Raw genomic sequence first — 15792 nt, 5'->3', positions numbered from 1 at the left:
GGGAGCATCACATGCTTTAAATGCTCTTTTGTGTTAAAAGCAGACACACAAAACTTCCCACATGGATTAGGCAAAAAGAACCTACAAATCAGCAACTCCATACAGCACTGGTTGCCACCATGTGGGCTATTTTTTAATTTTTCCATAAGAAACAGTTGTGCAGGTAGAAGGAAAGAGTTTCCATACAAGAAAGAAAATTTCCTTGCCTCATTCAAGGATATTAGAGAAAGCCAGGCTACAGTGTCTTGTATTTATGCTATCTGCTCCTTTACTACTGCTTTCCTTTCCTTTTCTCTGCCAGTAAAAAGAATTGTTGAGGAGAAAAAAACAGCTGAATCTCGTATTTTTATTGATAGTGCTAGAAACCTTCTGTCTAGGGAAAGAATTTATGTGGTTCTTCTTCTAACTGCTCCTTGGTGTTTCAGATATAACTCACACTGTCCCATCCATATGTCCATTCCTACCTGCTGTCTGCAACAGTACAGCCTCCCTTTCTACTGCACTGCTTTGGGTCATGCGTCAAAGAGCCTTTCTCTCAAGCTGTATTGTCTAGCCTTCCTGGCTGTCTAAAGCCAGCCACTTCAGCAAAACCTTCCCAGGCGTGATGCAGCCTCTTTGCTACCTGCACTTCCTTTCTCAACTGCCTTGCACCCTTTTCTCCTTCCCACTCTCTATAGCAAAACCCTGATCACTCTCTGGTCTCTCTCCTGGCTACACTGTGTGCCCACTTTCTGAGCCCTGTAAAGCCTTGGAGTTGAGGAGGGAGAGGCATCCTGAAATGTCTGTATTTCAGAGCATCCTTAATCAAAGTAGAGGGGGAATTGCATGCTCGGCTCAATCTGCGCAGCCAGGGTGAGCTGTTGAGATGGCACAATGCCCTTTAGGGGTCAAAGAAGTAAGGCTTTTGCTCATGGAACATTTAGTGGCCCTCTGAGGTCTCCTGCCATCTTCTGTCCAGAGTCCTGCTGTGACCTCCCATCCTGCTCACTCCCAGGCTGCCTCTGTCTCAAGCTTGGGGAGGGGCTGTCTGCAAGGGAGGGCTCCCTTTGTCAGCATAAGCTGCTGGTGTGTGCCAGGTTCCCATGCCCCAGTGGGCGGTGCGAGTGCCAGCTCAGGGCAGCTATTGAGAGGTGTCTGAATAGGGAAGGATGGGCTCTGGACCTGCCTTTCAGCCTTGACTTTTAGACTTTACAAAGGAGTCAATGCAGGCGGGAGGCACAGAACTGCGAACTGCATACAAAATGTCTCTATGGGAATGGAGTGGGGAGTGGGGAAGGCTCTGCCCTACATGCTAAGCAGCTGTTGGGCAGAGAGCAGTTCATCTTCTCCATCCCACCTGGGAGATGCTGCCTTGTTCCCCTCCCCAACTATAGCCAGATCCTTTAGTGCCATTAAGCGAAGGTTAGCCTTCCTAACCTAGCAGCTCCAATGGGCTTTGACTCTATGTCCCATCATGCCAGTCATGCTAGCACATGAACGGACTGGATAAGATTATGGAAGATGATGCTGAAGCACATCTTGAGGTTGCCAGGTTAAGGAAAGCTAGCCTCAGCAGATCTGGCTATGATTTCTGCCAGTCCTGTGTTCTGATGCTCATATTTGCTGGGCTTTTGGAACAGAAGTAGCCAGCTGGGATATTATATCATTTGTCTCTCTACATAGTAAAAGATAAACACCTCCTTGCCTTATGCCCTCCAGGGAAAGACAAGATGCTGACCTAGAGGAATATTTGGACTTCCAGATGATGTGGAATTCAGGTTCCCATAATCCCTTACCACTGGCCATGCTGTCAGGGACTGGTGGGAGATATAATCCAAAAAATTGGGAGCACTGAGCCTTTAATCACTCCTGCCATAGCCTAGCATCCTGTCTTTGACTGCAGGACGTTGGGGGGTATCCATCTTTTAATCCATCCCCTAAACATGGTACAAAGAGGTGTGATGTTCTTGAAAGTGGAAAGTATGCTTCCAGCTGTCCTTACTGTCTTATATAATTGCCCAATCTTCATTTATTTACCTAACTCTTTTTCGGTGCTGCTGGCCATTGCAGCCTTCTGTGACAGTGAGTTCCATAGGCCAGTTATGATATCAGTGGTCAGATTTGAATTCCTAAAGAATTCTGAGGCCAGAGGAAAGCTGTCTGTTCTTAAGAAGTTGCTACATTCATAGAATCGTTTTAGCTCTGAATTTGCATTTCTGGGATGCCTGCAATTTTCCTTCCCTACTCTTTCAGGGCCATCCGTCTCTTTTTCTATATTGTCCTGATCTTCTTAACCACTGAATATACTTTGTGTGTCAGATACCGTTGTGCTGTGCATGCACTTCCTGGCCTAATCTGTCTACTCCAGAGCCTTGTGTGCACTGCTAATTATACCTATGCCCTTCTTGATGTCTTGGCAAGAAAACACAAGAGGATTGTAGGGAGAGGATATCTGGAAATCCCACGAATAGGCAAGGCATTTGTGTGATGGGAGCCTCATCTAGAATTTTGTCAGGCCAGTGGTACATGAGGCCGCCAAACTCTACATAGCTTTATGTTTAGGGATGGGGAAAATTCCTTTTTTAGATTACAGATCCAAGAATTCCCTAACCCACATGGGAAGTGGCCGTGTGGTCTAGGTGACTCTGCTTCTAATAAAGATTCTGCTTTTGTTAGAACAAAACAAAGCAAAAATGATAACTCTTTCAAGCTGCTTCCAGGCTGTCCTCTTATTCTTTGTCCATCACTGTGTAAGCACTTGTTACAAAGCAGCTGATGAATTGAAACTTGAGCCTAAGATCTGGATGTGGCTTTGACCATTCAGTCATCCTCCTTCAGTAACAGGATATCACTGGCATGGAGACTGATGTTATTATTGTCTCTGACTTGTAATGTAAATGTGTTTTCTCACTGGATAGAAGACACTTCTGTCATCTCCCCCAATTAAGAAAAGAAGAACCTGTGGCTTTTCAGAGGTCAGTGCATGACAACTCCCTCAGTTTTTGTCATTTAGCTGATGGAAACTGGAATCCAACAAGATTTTGGAGGGCCATGGGTTCTCTATCTTGAATTGGGATGAAATTTCCCCAGTCTTGTATTTATTTATTTATTATTTGATTTCTACCTCGTTCATTCTTTAGCTTTGGATAGCTTGCTGTTCTCAGTCTCAGCCTCCCATTCAGAAAAAAGGGAACAGTGTACCTGCTCGTGATGGTGAAATTACAAGAAAGGATTGCAAAGCAGTTCATTGGGGGGGGAAGAATGAAATGAAATGCATTGATGATATGCAATAGTAGTTGTAAGGTCAAGGTTGCCTATCCTCATCTTGCCTCCTCGACCCCCTTTGTGTCTTGGCTGCCCTGTCCTGTCCAAAAGTCTAATTTCTACCTGGACCTGGGAACGAGAGTAGCTTAACACCCTCCACCATTTACTGGGCAAAGCAAGATGAGATGGGGAGGAGGTGGATTCCACATACAACTCTCCCCCCCATGTAGAAGGAATGAAAGGCAAAGGAGGGACACTCCCGGATGGGGTCACCCACCCTGCCAGTTAGGATTACCCAGCAAAGTGCCGCTGGCGAGGAACAAACAAGGAGCTTTTGTATGCCTTGCCTGGTCTCCCAGCAGCCCGGCAGGGTGGAGGGTGGGATCTTTGTTGCTTGGAAAAAGGATAAAGGAAACAAGGAGACTCCATCACTGTCTCTCCGAGGAAAGGGAAAGTATGGGTTTCTGGGACAGGATGAGTAGAAAGGTATACAAGCTCTGCTCCTCAAAAAAAAAAAAAAAAATCCCATTGAAGGTGACTTTCAGAGTACAGTATCAGGAAAGTAGCACCCAGCCCATAGTATGGAGCTTACTGGAAATGCCTGTTGGGGTTTGAGAAAGAATTCTTCTGTTTTAAAAATGCATAAACTTCTCTTCAGGACAAAAGATGTCAGGGCAATAATAGGCACAACAGGACAATGTAATAGCAATAGTAAAAATACAAGATAGAGGCACAAAAATGATTCAGCAAGGGAACAAAGAAACACACTGGATGCTATCAGAGAGCATGACATGTAAAGCGGCTGGACATGCAGGAAAACCTTTGATTTGGCACAGAATAGAAAGTGAGGTTAAGGCCAGTTGTATTTTCCTTGGAAGGACGTTCTGATGTAAAGCTATCACCCCAGAGAAGACTCTTGTGTTTTGTATTTTAGTAAGTACATCATATGTCTCTCACATTGAGGGTACTGGGACATGGGCCTGCTCTGATGTATTTTGATGTATATATAGGCAGGATAATGAAAATTGATGTTTTGAAAAGAAAAAAGATTTAGGAATCGGGCTGGAGATAAACTTGGGGACCTGCCAGAAGTTTCCTACGTACCCATCAAGATTTTTGCAGCCTAACTGTCTCAGGGCTGGCCCATGATATTTTGTCCTTGGATGAAGGGCAACGTGGTGGCCACTGCCCAGTTCACATGCAGCAGTTGACTGAAGTGACGGGTGAATCTTGCTTCAGCACTGGTAACGGGATGGTATTTCTCTGCCACACCACAGGAGGCTAGTTTGGAGGACTTTGTGGTGCTTATCTGGCATCCATGTCTCTGTCCTCTATGGAAGGGTGATGCCACTGTTCCCTCCACCCTAGTCTCTGCATCTGAAGCAGCCACTGGTGCCGCCTAATGGCAGGGTCATTTGTTTATGGCTAGGGTTTAGTGGGTTTTCTTCTAGAAACTCTGTGTCCTCAGCATGCTGTAGTTAGAAGTGTCCTAACCCCTGTACAAAAGATGTGATATTTAGTTTCGTTATACAGAATCATATGGTGTGGAGAAATCTGAAACTGATCTGTGAAAAACATAGTCCTGTAATCTGTGGGTGAGTTGGCAGCAGAAGTGCCTGTAGGTCAGGTTAGACTGAAGGAGCTCAGGAAGGGACCGGGGGCTTTGGATTGACTCTTTTCTCCCATCCTCCAGTGAATGACCTGACGCAAGGGGTGGCTTGGCACATCCTGGTTCAGACTGTCTGCATCTATGCAGCCCTCAAGTTTCTCCAGGGAGGAGGTGCTGGTAAGTCAGTATTGTGTGGAAGCCACGTGGATATATATTCACATGTGCTCATGTTTGCTTGGACAGTGCTCTGGGTGACCATCATCAACCCTCACCATCTCTTTGCTCTGTGAGAAAGCAGATGATTCTTTTCAGCTGAACCTGTGGCTGTGCTTTTCACATCTCTTCATGTACCAAAACAGACGTATTTCATCTCTGCAGGCCAGAGGGAGGCCAGTTTTTCCACAAACACCTACATCTGCTTGGGCTATGTTAACTTATGAATTTTCCCTGAGAAACCTGCTTTTTCAGATTCCAGGACCCTTGAATTTCACTCAGTGTTCTTTTCCATGCCTGCCTGCCTGTCTTCTTTTTCTTTCTTTCTTTCTTTCTTTCTTTCTTTCTTTCTTTCTTTCTTTCTTTCTTTCTTTCTTTCTTTCTTTCTTTCTTTCTTTCTTTCTTTCTTTCTTTCTTTCTTTCTTTCTTTCTTTCTTTCTTTCTTTCTTTCTATCTTTCTTTCTTTCTTTCTTTCTTTCTTTCTTTCTTTCTTTCTTTCTCTCTCTCTCTCTCTCTCTCTCTCTCTCTCTCTCTCCCCCTCCCCCTTCCTCCCTCCCTCCCTCCCATGATTCCACCAAAATGTTTCTTGTTGCAGATAGTGCCACTCTGGCATCAATTTGTATGTGCGTGGACTGTGTCAAGTCAGAACTGCTTTACAGCAACCCTAATAGGGCTTTCAAATTTAAGTGAGACATTTAGGAGGTTGTTTTACCATTGCCATATACTGCCCAGTGATTTTCCATGCTAAGTGGGGATTCAAACTAGATCTCCTGGTTCCCGGTCGATAGCTCTGTCCAGTACACCCCACTGACAGCAGAGGGGGTTGATATTGGAAGTTCTTGTGTGTCTGTGAGGATTTGTGTCCAAAATAAGAGTTCCATCAGTTGCACAGGGTTAGACCCCTTAACGGCTCAGTGTTTCTAATAATGACATGCACTTTCCCCAACCCCTGTTTCTTCTTATCCTGCAGCTCTGCCATACAGTCTGAAAAAGGGAATTCTGAAAGAATGGGCTCGGTTCCCATTGTGCAAGCTCAGCTTGTCAGTAATCTGACCAAGAAAGAATGGGAAAGAAAGGCTGTGTGGCCCTTCTACACAATCCAGACATCAGGATGGCTAATAATTTTGCTGGATCCCTAAAATTTGAAAAGTGGTATATTTGCAGTTCAGCAGGACTTCTTTAGTCTGAGCATTGCGGTGCTTGAAGGGGGTAGGGGAGAAACAGAAGAGTCTAAGAATCATCCTGAGCCTGTACTGAAGTGTCAGGATCTACATTGCAGTAAACTGTTGGAAGATAGAGGCTGCACCCTTTCATAATCAGCTAGTGGTATCAGATGTCATATCAGGCAGTGTACCCTGTTTCCTTGAAAATAAGACCTAACGTGAAAATAAGTCCTAGTATGATTTTTCAGGATGCTCATAATTTAAGTCCTACCCAAAAATAAGCCCCAGTGAAGTGATTTCTGTCCTGAACCTCTGTAGTCTCTACCACTATCACAGAATTGGCCTATAATTCTGCCTGTTGCTGAGTTTCCCTTGAACCTAGGTAGTGATCATTTGGGGAGAGAGGTTTTTCTCACCCCTTTCCCATCCTGTATGGCAGAGCTAGGGACTGGACTCCAAAGGATGTTATGCCTCTTGGTAGCCACTCCTGACCCTCTTTTACTCTTCCTCACATTTTAGGAAACATTAAGCTGTTAACAGCTCTGCCCCCTGTGTAAATGAAAGAGTCCACAGGGAAAGATAAATTAGTACCAGAGGAATATTCACAAACCCACCCCCTAGGATTCATTTGGCTTCAAAGGAATTAGAGTCCTTGGAAGCTTCTAATATTGTGGAGTGGGAGAAGGGACAGAATAAATTTTACTCCTCCAAGATATAAGTTATACAGGGGAGTATAGAGGCTTAAACAAGTCAGGTTTTTTTACACACACACACACACACACGATTTTCGTTCTTCCTGCCATCAGCTGTGTTAGTCCCCCGAATATTCTGTCACTCAGCAGTTAATAAGCCCCAAATGATTTTAGGCATAGGTCTTTTGATCCTTTGAGGTGTTCTTTTCCCTTTAGTCCAGGGGCTCCCAAGCTTGGGTAACCCGGGGGTTCTTGGACTGCAATTCCTAGAAATCCCGGCCAGCACAGCTGGTGGTGAAGGCTGCTGGGAATTGCAGTCCAGAAACACCTGGGCTACCTAAGATTGGGAATCACTGCTTTAGTTTACAAGGAGATGTACTTCAATGTAACTGGAAGTCTTGTTTGCTGGAAGTGAAGGCCTGACCGACAGGAGAGAAGCAGCCCATTCTTGGCTCCCTCCAAGACAGCCCTTAAATAGGTGAATAAAATTCTGGATAACGTCGGTCTGTGCTTCAGAAAACCTGAAGCCTCAAGAACAGCAGTATAAAATATGTGGCCTTCCAAATGTTGATGGATTACTACTCCTGTCAGTGTTAGCTAGCATAGCCAATGCAAAGGAGTGCTGGGAGTTGCAGTCCAGCAATATCTGGAGGACCATATTTTCCTGATCCTTGTTCCATAAGTAATGGGTCATTTTTTTTTCTGGGTTAGGCCTTTCACGGACAATGATGGTAGAGGTGTTGGTTTTCATTCATGTCAATCTCCTTTCTGCAGGCTCTACCGGCTTCATCAGCAACATGCGCACTTTCCTCTGGATCCGGGTGCAACAGTTCACTAGTCGCGAAATTCAGGTGCAGCTTCTCAGGCACCTCCACGGCCTGTCTCTGCGCTGGCACCTCGAGCGCAAGACAGGGGAGGTGCTGCGCAGCGTGGACCGAGGCACTAGTAGCATCAACAATCTGCTAAGGTACAGGGGCGCTTCTGGCTCACAGGAAATCCATCAGCATCATTGGCAGAGCTTGGAGTGCCACTGTCCCAATCACACAGCCAAGCTGGGCATGCTGGTGGGAGGATTCTGGTAGACCAAAGGAATGAGTCCTCCAGGTCCTGAGACTTGGGCAGCTGGCTCAGAGGTGCTGGTTTCCATGCTTTCTTTTCCTCTCCATGCGGGTGGCCGGTGGGGGAGTCAGAGGGGGTGAGTTTTGGCCTGTCTGTCATGTGACCTGACTTTCTGGCACTCCTGCCCTGCAGCTACATTGTGTTCAGCATCTTCCCCACTGTGGCCGATATCATCATTGCTATTGCGTATTTCACCACAACCTTCAGCGCCTGGTTTGGTCTCATCATCTTCCTCTGCATGAGCCTTTACCTTGGTGAGTGTTTGGAGAGTGAAGTGATAGGGTGGGTGGAGAGGGAGGGGATTCCACTCTCTCAGCTGGCCTCCAAGGTAACTCCACAGCTTGTCTTCGGCGTGTCTTGAAATCTGTGGAGTGTGGGATGGGGAGTGAGGCAAGGATTTTCTTTGATGAAAACTGCATCCACTCTGTAAAATGCAGAAACAGAGCACCTTATGCAAAGCAAGCAGATTTCTGCAGATATGTATGGTTTGCACTGCATCTTAAGCTTGTCCAGACTAAGCTTTCATGATTTAGTCCTATTTAAATAATAATCCCCCTGGTGGGACGTGGTGGCTGGTGGGACGTGGTGGCTGGTGGGATGTGGTGGCTGGTGGGACGTGGTGGCACTGCGGGCTAAACTGCAGAAGCCTGTGCTGCAGGGTCAGAAGACCAAGCAGTCGTAAGATCGAATCCATGCGACGGAGTGAGCGCCCGTCGCTTGTCCCAGCTCCCGCCAACCTAGCAGTTTGAAAGCATGTAAATGCAAGTAGATAAGTAGGGACCACCTTGGTGGGAAGGTAACAGCGTTCCATGTCTAAGTCGCACTGGCCATGTGACCACGGAAGATTGTCTTTGGACAAAACGCTGGCTCTATGGCTTGGAAACGGGGATGAGCACCGCCCCCTAGAGTCAAACACGACTGGACAAAAATTGTCAAGGGGAACCTTTACCTTTACCTAAATAATCAGAACTTAAATTATGACTATCTTGCCCCATGATTTTAGTGAAACTGAAACATGCCTCTCTTTATCTGGATAGAACTCACAATATTTTGAGATATCTATAATTTATGCAGATTAAAGATGTTCACATAGATTTGCTTGTTTCTCATATTGCTTCCTACTGCCCACCATAGAATAGGTGCAGGATATTGAACTCAGCTCATCCAGGTAGAGGGGGAAGCAATAGAAAAGGCTCAAGCACTCCAAACATCCTTCTCTTCTCTGTTCCTAGAGCAGAGCTAGGCTGGCCATTGATTTTGCTGTACACTCTCCCTGTATGCTTATCTCCTAGTGAAACTTGTGCCTGCAAATATTGCACCTTACTTATGTTTCACTTAACTGTCCTAGCCACCCTCACAGTCAGATAACTCAGTACTAAATTTCTTGGCTTTGGGTCTAAGTTCAGCTGTCCATTCCTTATCCTCCCAGGTTTGGGCATATCACTATGTGTACTAATTTCACATTTCAGATTCCTTTATTACAGTCAACAGATTAGATAAAGTAAGTGTACTGCCTGAATGCTTTCAATCTGTCTTTGTAATGAAGAGATGTGGCTTCTTGTTTTTCCCTCTCAACACTAAAAGATGCAAGGTTTAGGTTACTTTTGTAAAGAACTTTCTCTGTCTGTCTCTTGTGTTCAGACAGTGCTGGTTGTGGGTCAAAGTAGAGAGAATTAAAAGAGCTTCCTGGAATACCTGTCTGTATTTGTACCAGTTGCTGTAGTAACTTTGGGTCTCTTCCCTTCCACAGCATTGACCATTATATTGACTGAGTGGCGAACGAAGTACCGCCGGGACATGAATACTCGTGACAATGAGGCCAGGTCTCGTGCAGTTGACTCGCTTCTCAACTTTGAGACGGTACTCAGAACTTCCACACACTATGGCTGACATGTGGGGAGATCTTGTGGGCAAGGAATTGATCTTATTGGCTGGCGTCCTTACTAAAATAGTTTTTGCTCCAGATTTTTATTTAATGAAAGAGGGGAGTCACCAGCTCTTCTGAAGCTGAACACTGAAGTTGGGTAGATGTCTCTCCATTGTGAAGGGAGACTGAGTGGCTTATTAGAGTACTGGAAGACCCTCTTGGCACTAACCAATCCTCTTTATGGTTTGTTGCAGGTGAAATACTACAATGCTGAAAACTATGAGGCTGGTCGCTTCAATGATGCCATTGTCAAATATCAGGTATAGGACAATCGATATGTGGTGTTGAGACTCATTTCTTCTGGATCTTTGTGTTGCTTGTTCAGACAGGCCCTTTCTCCACTCTCCAAGGACATAATTCTTGGGAAAGAAAAACACTATATGTGAACACCCAGAAGAAAAATACAGTGGTGCCCTGCATGACAACGACCCTGCAGAACGATGAAATCGCATGACGATGACTTTTTTGCGATCGCTATAGTGATCACAAAATGATGTTTCCTGTGGGGAGGTTTCGTTTGACGACAATTAGGTCCTTGCTTCGCGAACCCTTTGTTCGCAAAACAACAATTTTTCCGGCTCCGCAAAATTGCTGTCCTGTGTTTTCCAGACCCATGCTTCGCAGGGCAGCCGTTTTAACAGCTGATCGGCGCTCGGAAAATGGCTTCCCCTATAGGCGATCTTTGCTGGACGACGAGGTAATTTACCCATTGGAACACATTAAATGGGTTTCAACGCATTCCAATGGGGATTTTTTTTCGTACGACGACGATTTTGCTTAACAGCGATTTTCCTGGAACGGATTATCGTCGTCATGCAGGGCACAACTGTAATAAAATGTTAAAATACTCCCAATATCCTAATAAATAAAAATGTAACAAAAAAGGGGCAACTGTCAGATGGCATCTGAAATAATATGAACTCAACCCAAATTACAATGGACTATAACAAAATATAACAAATACAATAAAAGTATTTATTACCATCTAGGTAACTGTCCTCTGAATATATTCTAGCCTATCAATGTCTCTCTTAAATGGTGATGCCTAGAACCGGATGAAGTATCGCAGAGGTCTGACCGAAATGGAATAGAATGGCGTTGTTTTGATGCATTTTTTTAATGTGATGGGGTTGCTAGGGATCTGGTGGGCGCTCTGCAGGCTGTGTCCAGTGTATGCCAAATGGCCCATTTTCTTTTCCCTTCTTTTCAGGTCTCAGAATGGAAAGTCAATGCATCGCTGGCATTCTTGAACCAGACGCAGAATCTAATAATTGGATTGGGACTGCTCTCCGGATCGCTACTCTGCGCTTACTACGTAACAAAGAGGAAGCTACACGTAAGTTTCCACTCTCTAATGTGCTAGAGGCTTCCTTGACTCTGAAATCCCTGCCAAAAAGGAATGTGCCTCTAGCTTGGCTGTATGTCACACCGGTCACATGGAGGCCACTGCCTGTAGAATGGCAGAGTACATTCTGTTATGTTCTGTTGCATGGAGAGTTTGCATGCCATTGACAACCAGTTCTGCAAAAACTAGCAAAAGCTCAGAAGTCCTTTATAATAGAGGTGGGCAAATTAGGTGGGTTGAGCAGCCAATGTTGTCTGCCTAAGACCTCCTGTGGCCTGCATTTCCACTGGAAATTTGATTTCTTTGATTTTTCTCCATTTTGCCCCAAAAATGGAAACAGAAGCACATATCTGATATCAGGAAAAGAACTGGAAGACCCAGATGCATATATTAAAGCTAGCCCCTATACCTTGCTTTAAAGGTATAGGGACCTCCAAGAGTGATTAATTTCTCCTTTTTGGAATTCCTCCCTACTTCCCATCAGCTAAGAGGGGGACCGGATCGAGTTCTGGGACCAATGAAACTAGGGGATGGAGGGTTACATGGGCTGTACTTTGCCTGTACCTGCCCGACACAATAAAATCAAGTCAGCATATAGAAAAGGACAACCGCTCAGCCTGTTACTACAGCTGCATCTGTTAGTTTTCGGGATGCAAGTGATATCTCTATACAGGCATTGATCTCTTTAGAATGTCGCCACGGACACACAAGGGTGAATGTTTCTCAACACTGTAGCTTCTGCTAGCTCTCTGATATCTGCAGGACATTTATAGGTCGAGAGGGATGTAGTGAAGTCTGACAATCTGGATGGCTTGTAGAAGGGGTTGGATAAGTTCATGGATGGAAGAGCTATCAGAGGCTACCCATGCATATAGATTCCCTCCAGTAGTGGAAGCAGTGTCCTCCTAAATACTAGTTGCAATAGATAGATAGGTAGGTAGGTAGGTAGGTAGGTAGGTAGGTAGGTAGGTAGGTAGGTAGGTAGGTAGGTAGGTAGGTAGGTAGGAAGGAAGGAAGGAAGGAAGGAAGGAAGGAAGGAAGGAAGGAAGGAAGGAAGGAAGGAAGGAAGGAAGGAAGGAAGGAAGGAAGGAAGGGGATCATATCGTGCTTCTCTCCTCCCTGTAGCTTTCCAGAGTCATGTGGCTGGCCACAGAGGAAGAGAATTCTGGATCAGATGGCCCTTTGGTCTGATGCAGAAAAGCTCTTACAGTTCTTTGGAGAACTATGGAGGTGGATGGGCTTGCCAAGCAAGAGCCATGAGGACATGTAGAATATAGTCAGGTGGAGTTCTGCAAAGGGATGTCTGAGGATAACAAAGCTTTGCCATGTCTGAAAAGTGCTTGTGAAAACTAATTAGTGCTCACAGAATTCAGTGCTAAACAGAGACCAAAGGTAGGGCTCAACTCATGCTGAGAAAATGGGCAGCTGAGGGTACAGAAGATTAAAACAAAAACAGATTGGAGAAGCAGATCTGTCTTTGAGAACAAAAGCTATGGCAAACAAGAGCCCAGGCCGGAAAAGGTTTGTCACCAATTAAGAGATCTAAGAGCAGCAGGGTGGGGGAACTCACCAAATGGGAGCTAGTTTCCACCAACATCAGAAGAAAGAGACCAGCATGTTTTGGGTTTGTGTTCCAGATGTGAAAGCACACATTCCCACATGGAATATAATCCTAATGGTGGGAGACAAGAAGAGGTTTTAAAAAAAAAACAGAAGAGGAGGTTAAAGGGGGGGACTGTACTCCTACATTAAGGTGAAAAGAGTTAAATGTAAATTGTAAAGAACAAGAGCTTGGTTTAAAGGTCAACAACAACAAAAAGGTTTTCTAGCTTTAAGATACATTGGGTGCCCTGCAGTTTTCATAAACCAGAAGCAACTTAAGAGGCATGGAACAACCGTCACAGAAGCAGAGAACATACCTTCCTTATTTTTTGTTTCTCAGATTAATATTTCTGGCCCTCATGATTCAGGGTTGGGATGGGTGGAATGTGTGTTGTGAGTTACAAAGACACAAATGTAAAATCTTCCACTACATGTGACCACAGGGAAATACCAACATTGTTTCTCTCACCTGCATTTCTCTTCCCTCCAGGTGGGTGACTATGTTCTCTTTGGCACATACATCATCCAGTTGTATACTCCACTGAATTGGTTTGGCACTTATTACAGGTAACCTTATAGTTAAGACTGTTTTCCTCAGTATGTTTCAGATAGAAATGTGTTGATGCTATTGGAGAGATCTTTTTCTCTATATACAGAAAAAAATGGAAAACTGAGTTGTAAACGTCTCAGCAAATTACCTAACTTTCCTGCTTCCATGATTCAATTTTGTTTGTAACAGGCAAATGCCACTCAGAGGGCAGTGGAAATCTGTGGGTTTTTTTTTTAATTGCTCAATTTCCCCGAGTGTTAAAATTAAAAGATATAATTGCCATGTTGGGGTGGGGGGGGGAAATGGGGACAAGTATAATTCAGTAGCATCCTTTTTGCCTTATTGTTATACATATTAAAATAGGATGTTCAGGCTGAATGGAAATAACCATACAGTTCAGTAATGTAGAATATAATCCTAAATTTGCACTTTGTTTTGTGGTGGGCTAATCTTGACAGTACACTGAATATTAAGTTCCATATTGGGTTTCTCAAAAGTAAAGTCAATTACAAGTTACAGAACATGGTTATTCCTGTTTCCTGCAGCTCTGTCCTAGCAAAGACAACAGTCTTTTGCTCTCCTGGTTACATGCGTTTGTTTTGCTTGAGCCCTTTACTGTTCCAGCAATGAAAGGAGAACATCATTAAAGGTCCAGTCCTATGGTCTTTGGAACTCCTTCCTAGTGCTGTAGGAATAATTGGATCTCCCTTACCCAGATCTTGCATAAAGTTCCAGCTTCAGAGGTGGAGATCAGAGAACTTACACAAGAGATTTCTGTGATGATTCATTCCAACCAGATTGAAACTGTGATCTTGGAGGGGTGTGTGGCCGTGGGAAGGGAGGGGGGAAGATGAGAGCCCAATCGTGCCCTGACGAAGTGGTGGGGATTAAGAATGACACCGGAGCTGATCTGACCTTTTTCTTTCCCATTGTTTGCAACAGAAGGTGGTTGTTTTCAAAGTTCTTAAAAAGCCCCTTGGAAGGGGGAAACAGCCAAAAATCTACTCCAAGTTTGTTTGCTTCCCCTCTGCTGGCAAGATCCCTTGCAGGGATTTGCATAAATCTGAGCTTCTAAGATGGAACATTTTGCCCATCATTCTCCTTTCTCTTGGGAGTGTTTCCTAAGTTTCCCTTCGCCCTAGGAAGCTGAATTCGGACTTAGGAATTGAACCCTTCTGCAGCATTTGGGGTTTTGTGTGCCTAAAAAGTGTTCTTTTTCCCCTAAAAGGTTGGGTTGCCCTCTTGCTTCCCTTACCTCTTAAGTATCGGAAATGACTACAAAGGAGGTGTGATATCTTTTAGTGTATGAACATGTGTTAATGGTTTGGGAACATTTGCCGCTGGAGGAGGCGTGACAAATGCGGCTTGCTTTCATGCTTGAGGTCTAATTTATTGCTGTATTTGAGAATGTGAGTACATGGCTGTCCCACCGTCTTCTCTTTTCATGCCAGAGAGTGAGTGGGATCGTCCATTATTCTACTTCTCCCCCCCCCCCCCGCTCCCCAGCCTAACCCAGTTGCTTGCAAATGGTACACTGGAAGCTCAATTTCTCCTTTCAGAATGATCCAGTCTTCCTTTGTTGACATGGAGAACATGTTTGATCTCTTCAGTGAGGAACAGGAGGTAACTTCAAGCTATACCTCTGCTGTGATTCTACACAGATGTGCTCCCATCCTGTTGTCCCTCCCTGGACCCAAAGAGACACAGTGCTGAGGTCCTATCCCTTGTTGTTTTCCCCACATGACATCAGGTAGTAGGGCAAAAATGGAGATGGTTACATTTGTTTATCTGTTATGTAATATTCTCCCTTTTTACCAGTAAGCTCAAGGTTCTTCTCCTCCCCACTTTGTCCTTACAGCCATCATATGCTTGTTCTGTTCTCATAATCATTGGCCCAAGATCACCTGGTGAATTTCAGTATAGCAGAATATGGACCAGAACCTGGATCTCCTATGTTCCGGTTCTACAGTCTGACCATTAAACCACAGTGGCTCATGAAGTCTTGCATTTCTGCTTTGCTCCAGGTCCAACTGTTGAAATAAAAAGTAATTGTTTGCTTGAAAACAAAGGTGGTTTACAGAGAGTTAATATATGGGATCATGCCTTCAGACCACAGTCATGTGTCTCTTAACATGTATTAGATTATTGTATGGAGGGTAAGTGTTCAGGAGCAAAGCCTCATCCTCCATTTTGAGACGAGGCATTTATTTTGACTGCTGGAATGCTGCCATTAAGACCTGTTCCTTAACCTTCATGAATTATATACCTGGAACAGGGCTGACCTTATGATTAGACCATTTTGAGGGAAAGGAGTGGAAAGATAATACTG

At 44.6% G+C, this 15792-nt stretch overlaps 1 protein-coding gene across 4 annotated transcripts in view; it reads left to right on the top strand.

Annotated features, from left to right (window-relative positions):
* ABCB6 (ATP binding cassette subfamily B member 6 (LAN blood group)) overlaps positions 1 to 15792 on the top strand; it is a 46362-nt gene that overhangs the window by 13749 nt on the left and 16821 nt on the right. For all 4 annotated transcript variants that reach the window (XM_072985327.2, XM_072985328.2, XM_072985326.2 and 1 more), the window contains 8 exons: positions 4937 to 5029; positions 7695 to 7887; positions 8172 to 8293; positions 9790 to 9899; positions 10161 to 10226; positions 11177 to 11302; positions 13404 to 13480; positions 15023 to 15086. In XM_072985327.2, coding sequence (XP_072841428.2) covers positions 4937 to 5029; positions 7695 to 7887; positions 8172 to 8293; positions 9790 to 9899; positions 10161 to 10226; positions 11177 to 11302; positions 13404 to 13480; positions 15023 to 15086 — 851 coding nt within the window. The remainder of the gene's footprint in view (positions 1 to 4936; positions 5030 to 7694; positions 7888 to 8171; positions 8294 to 9789; positions 9900 to 10160; positions 10227 to 11176; positions 11303 to 13403; positions 13481 to 15022; positions 15087 to 15792) is intronic.

Source organism: Pogona vitticeps, chromosome 1 (genome assembly GCF_051106095.1).
Source record: "Pogona vitticeps strain Pit_001003342236 chromosome 1, PviZW2.1, whole genome shotgun sequence".
In the NCBI taxonomy this organism is placed as follows: domain Eukaryota; kingdom Metazoa; phylum Chordata; class Lepidosauria; order Squamata; family Agamidae; genus Pogona; species Pogona vitticeps.
This window is presented reverse-complemented; position numbering and strand designations above follow the sequence as displayed.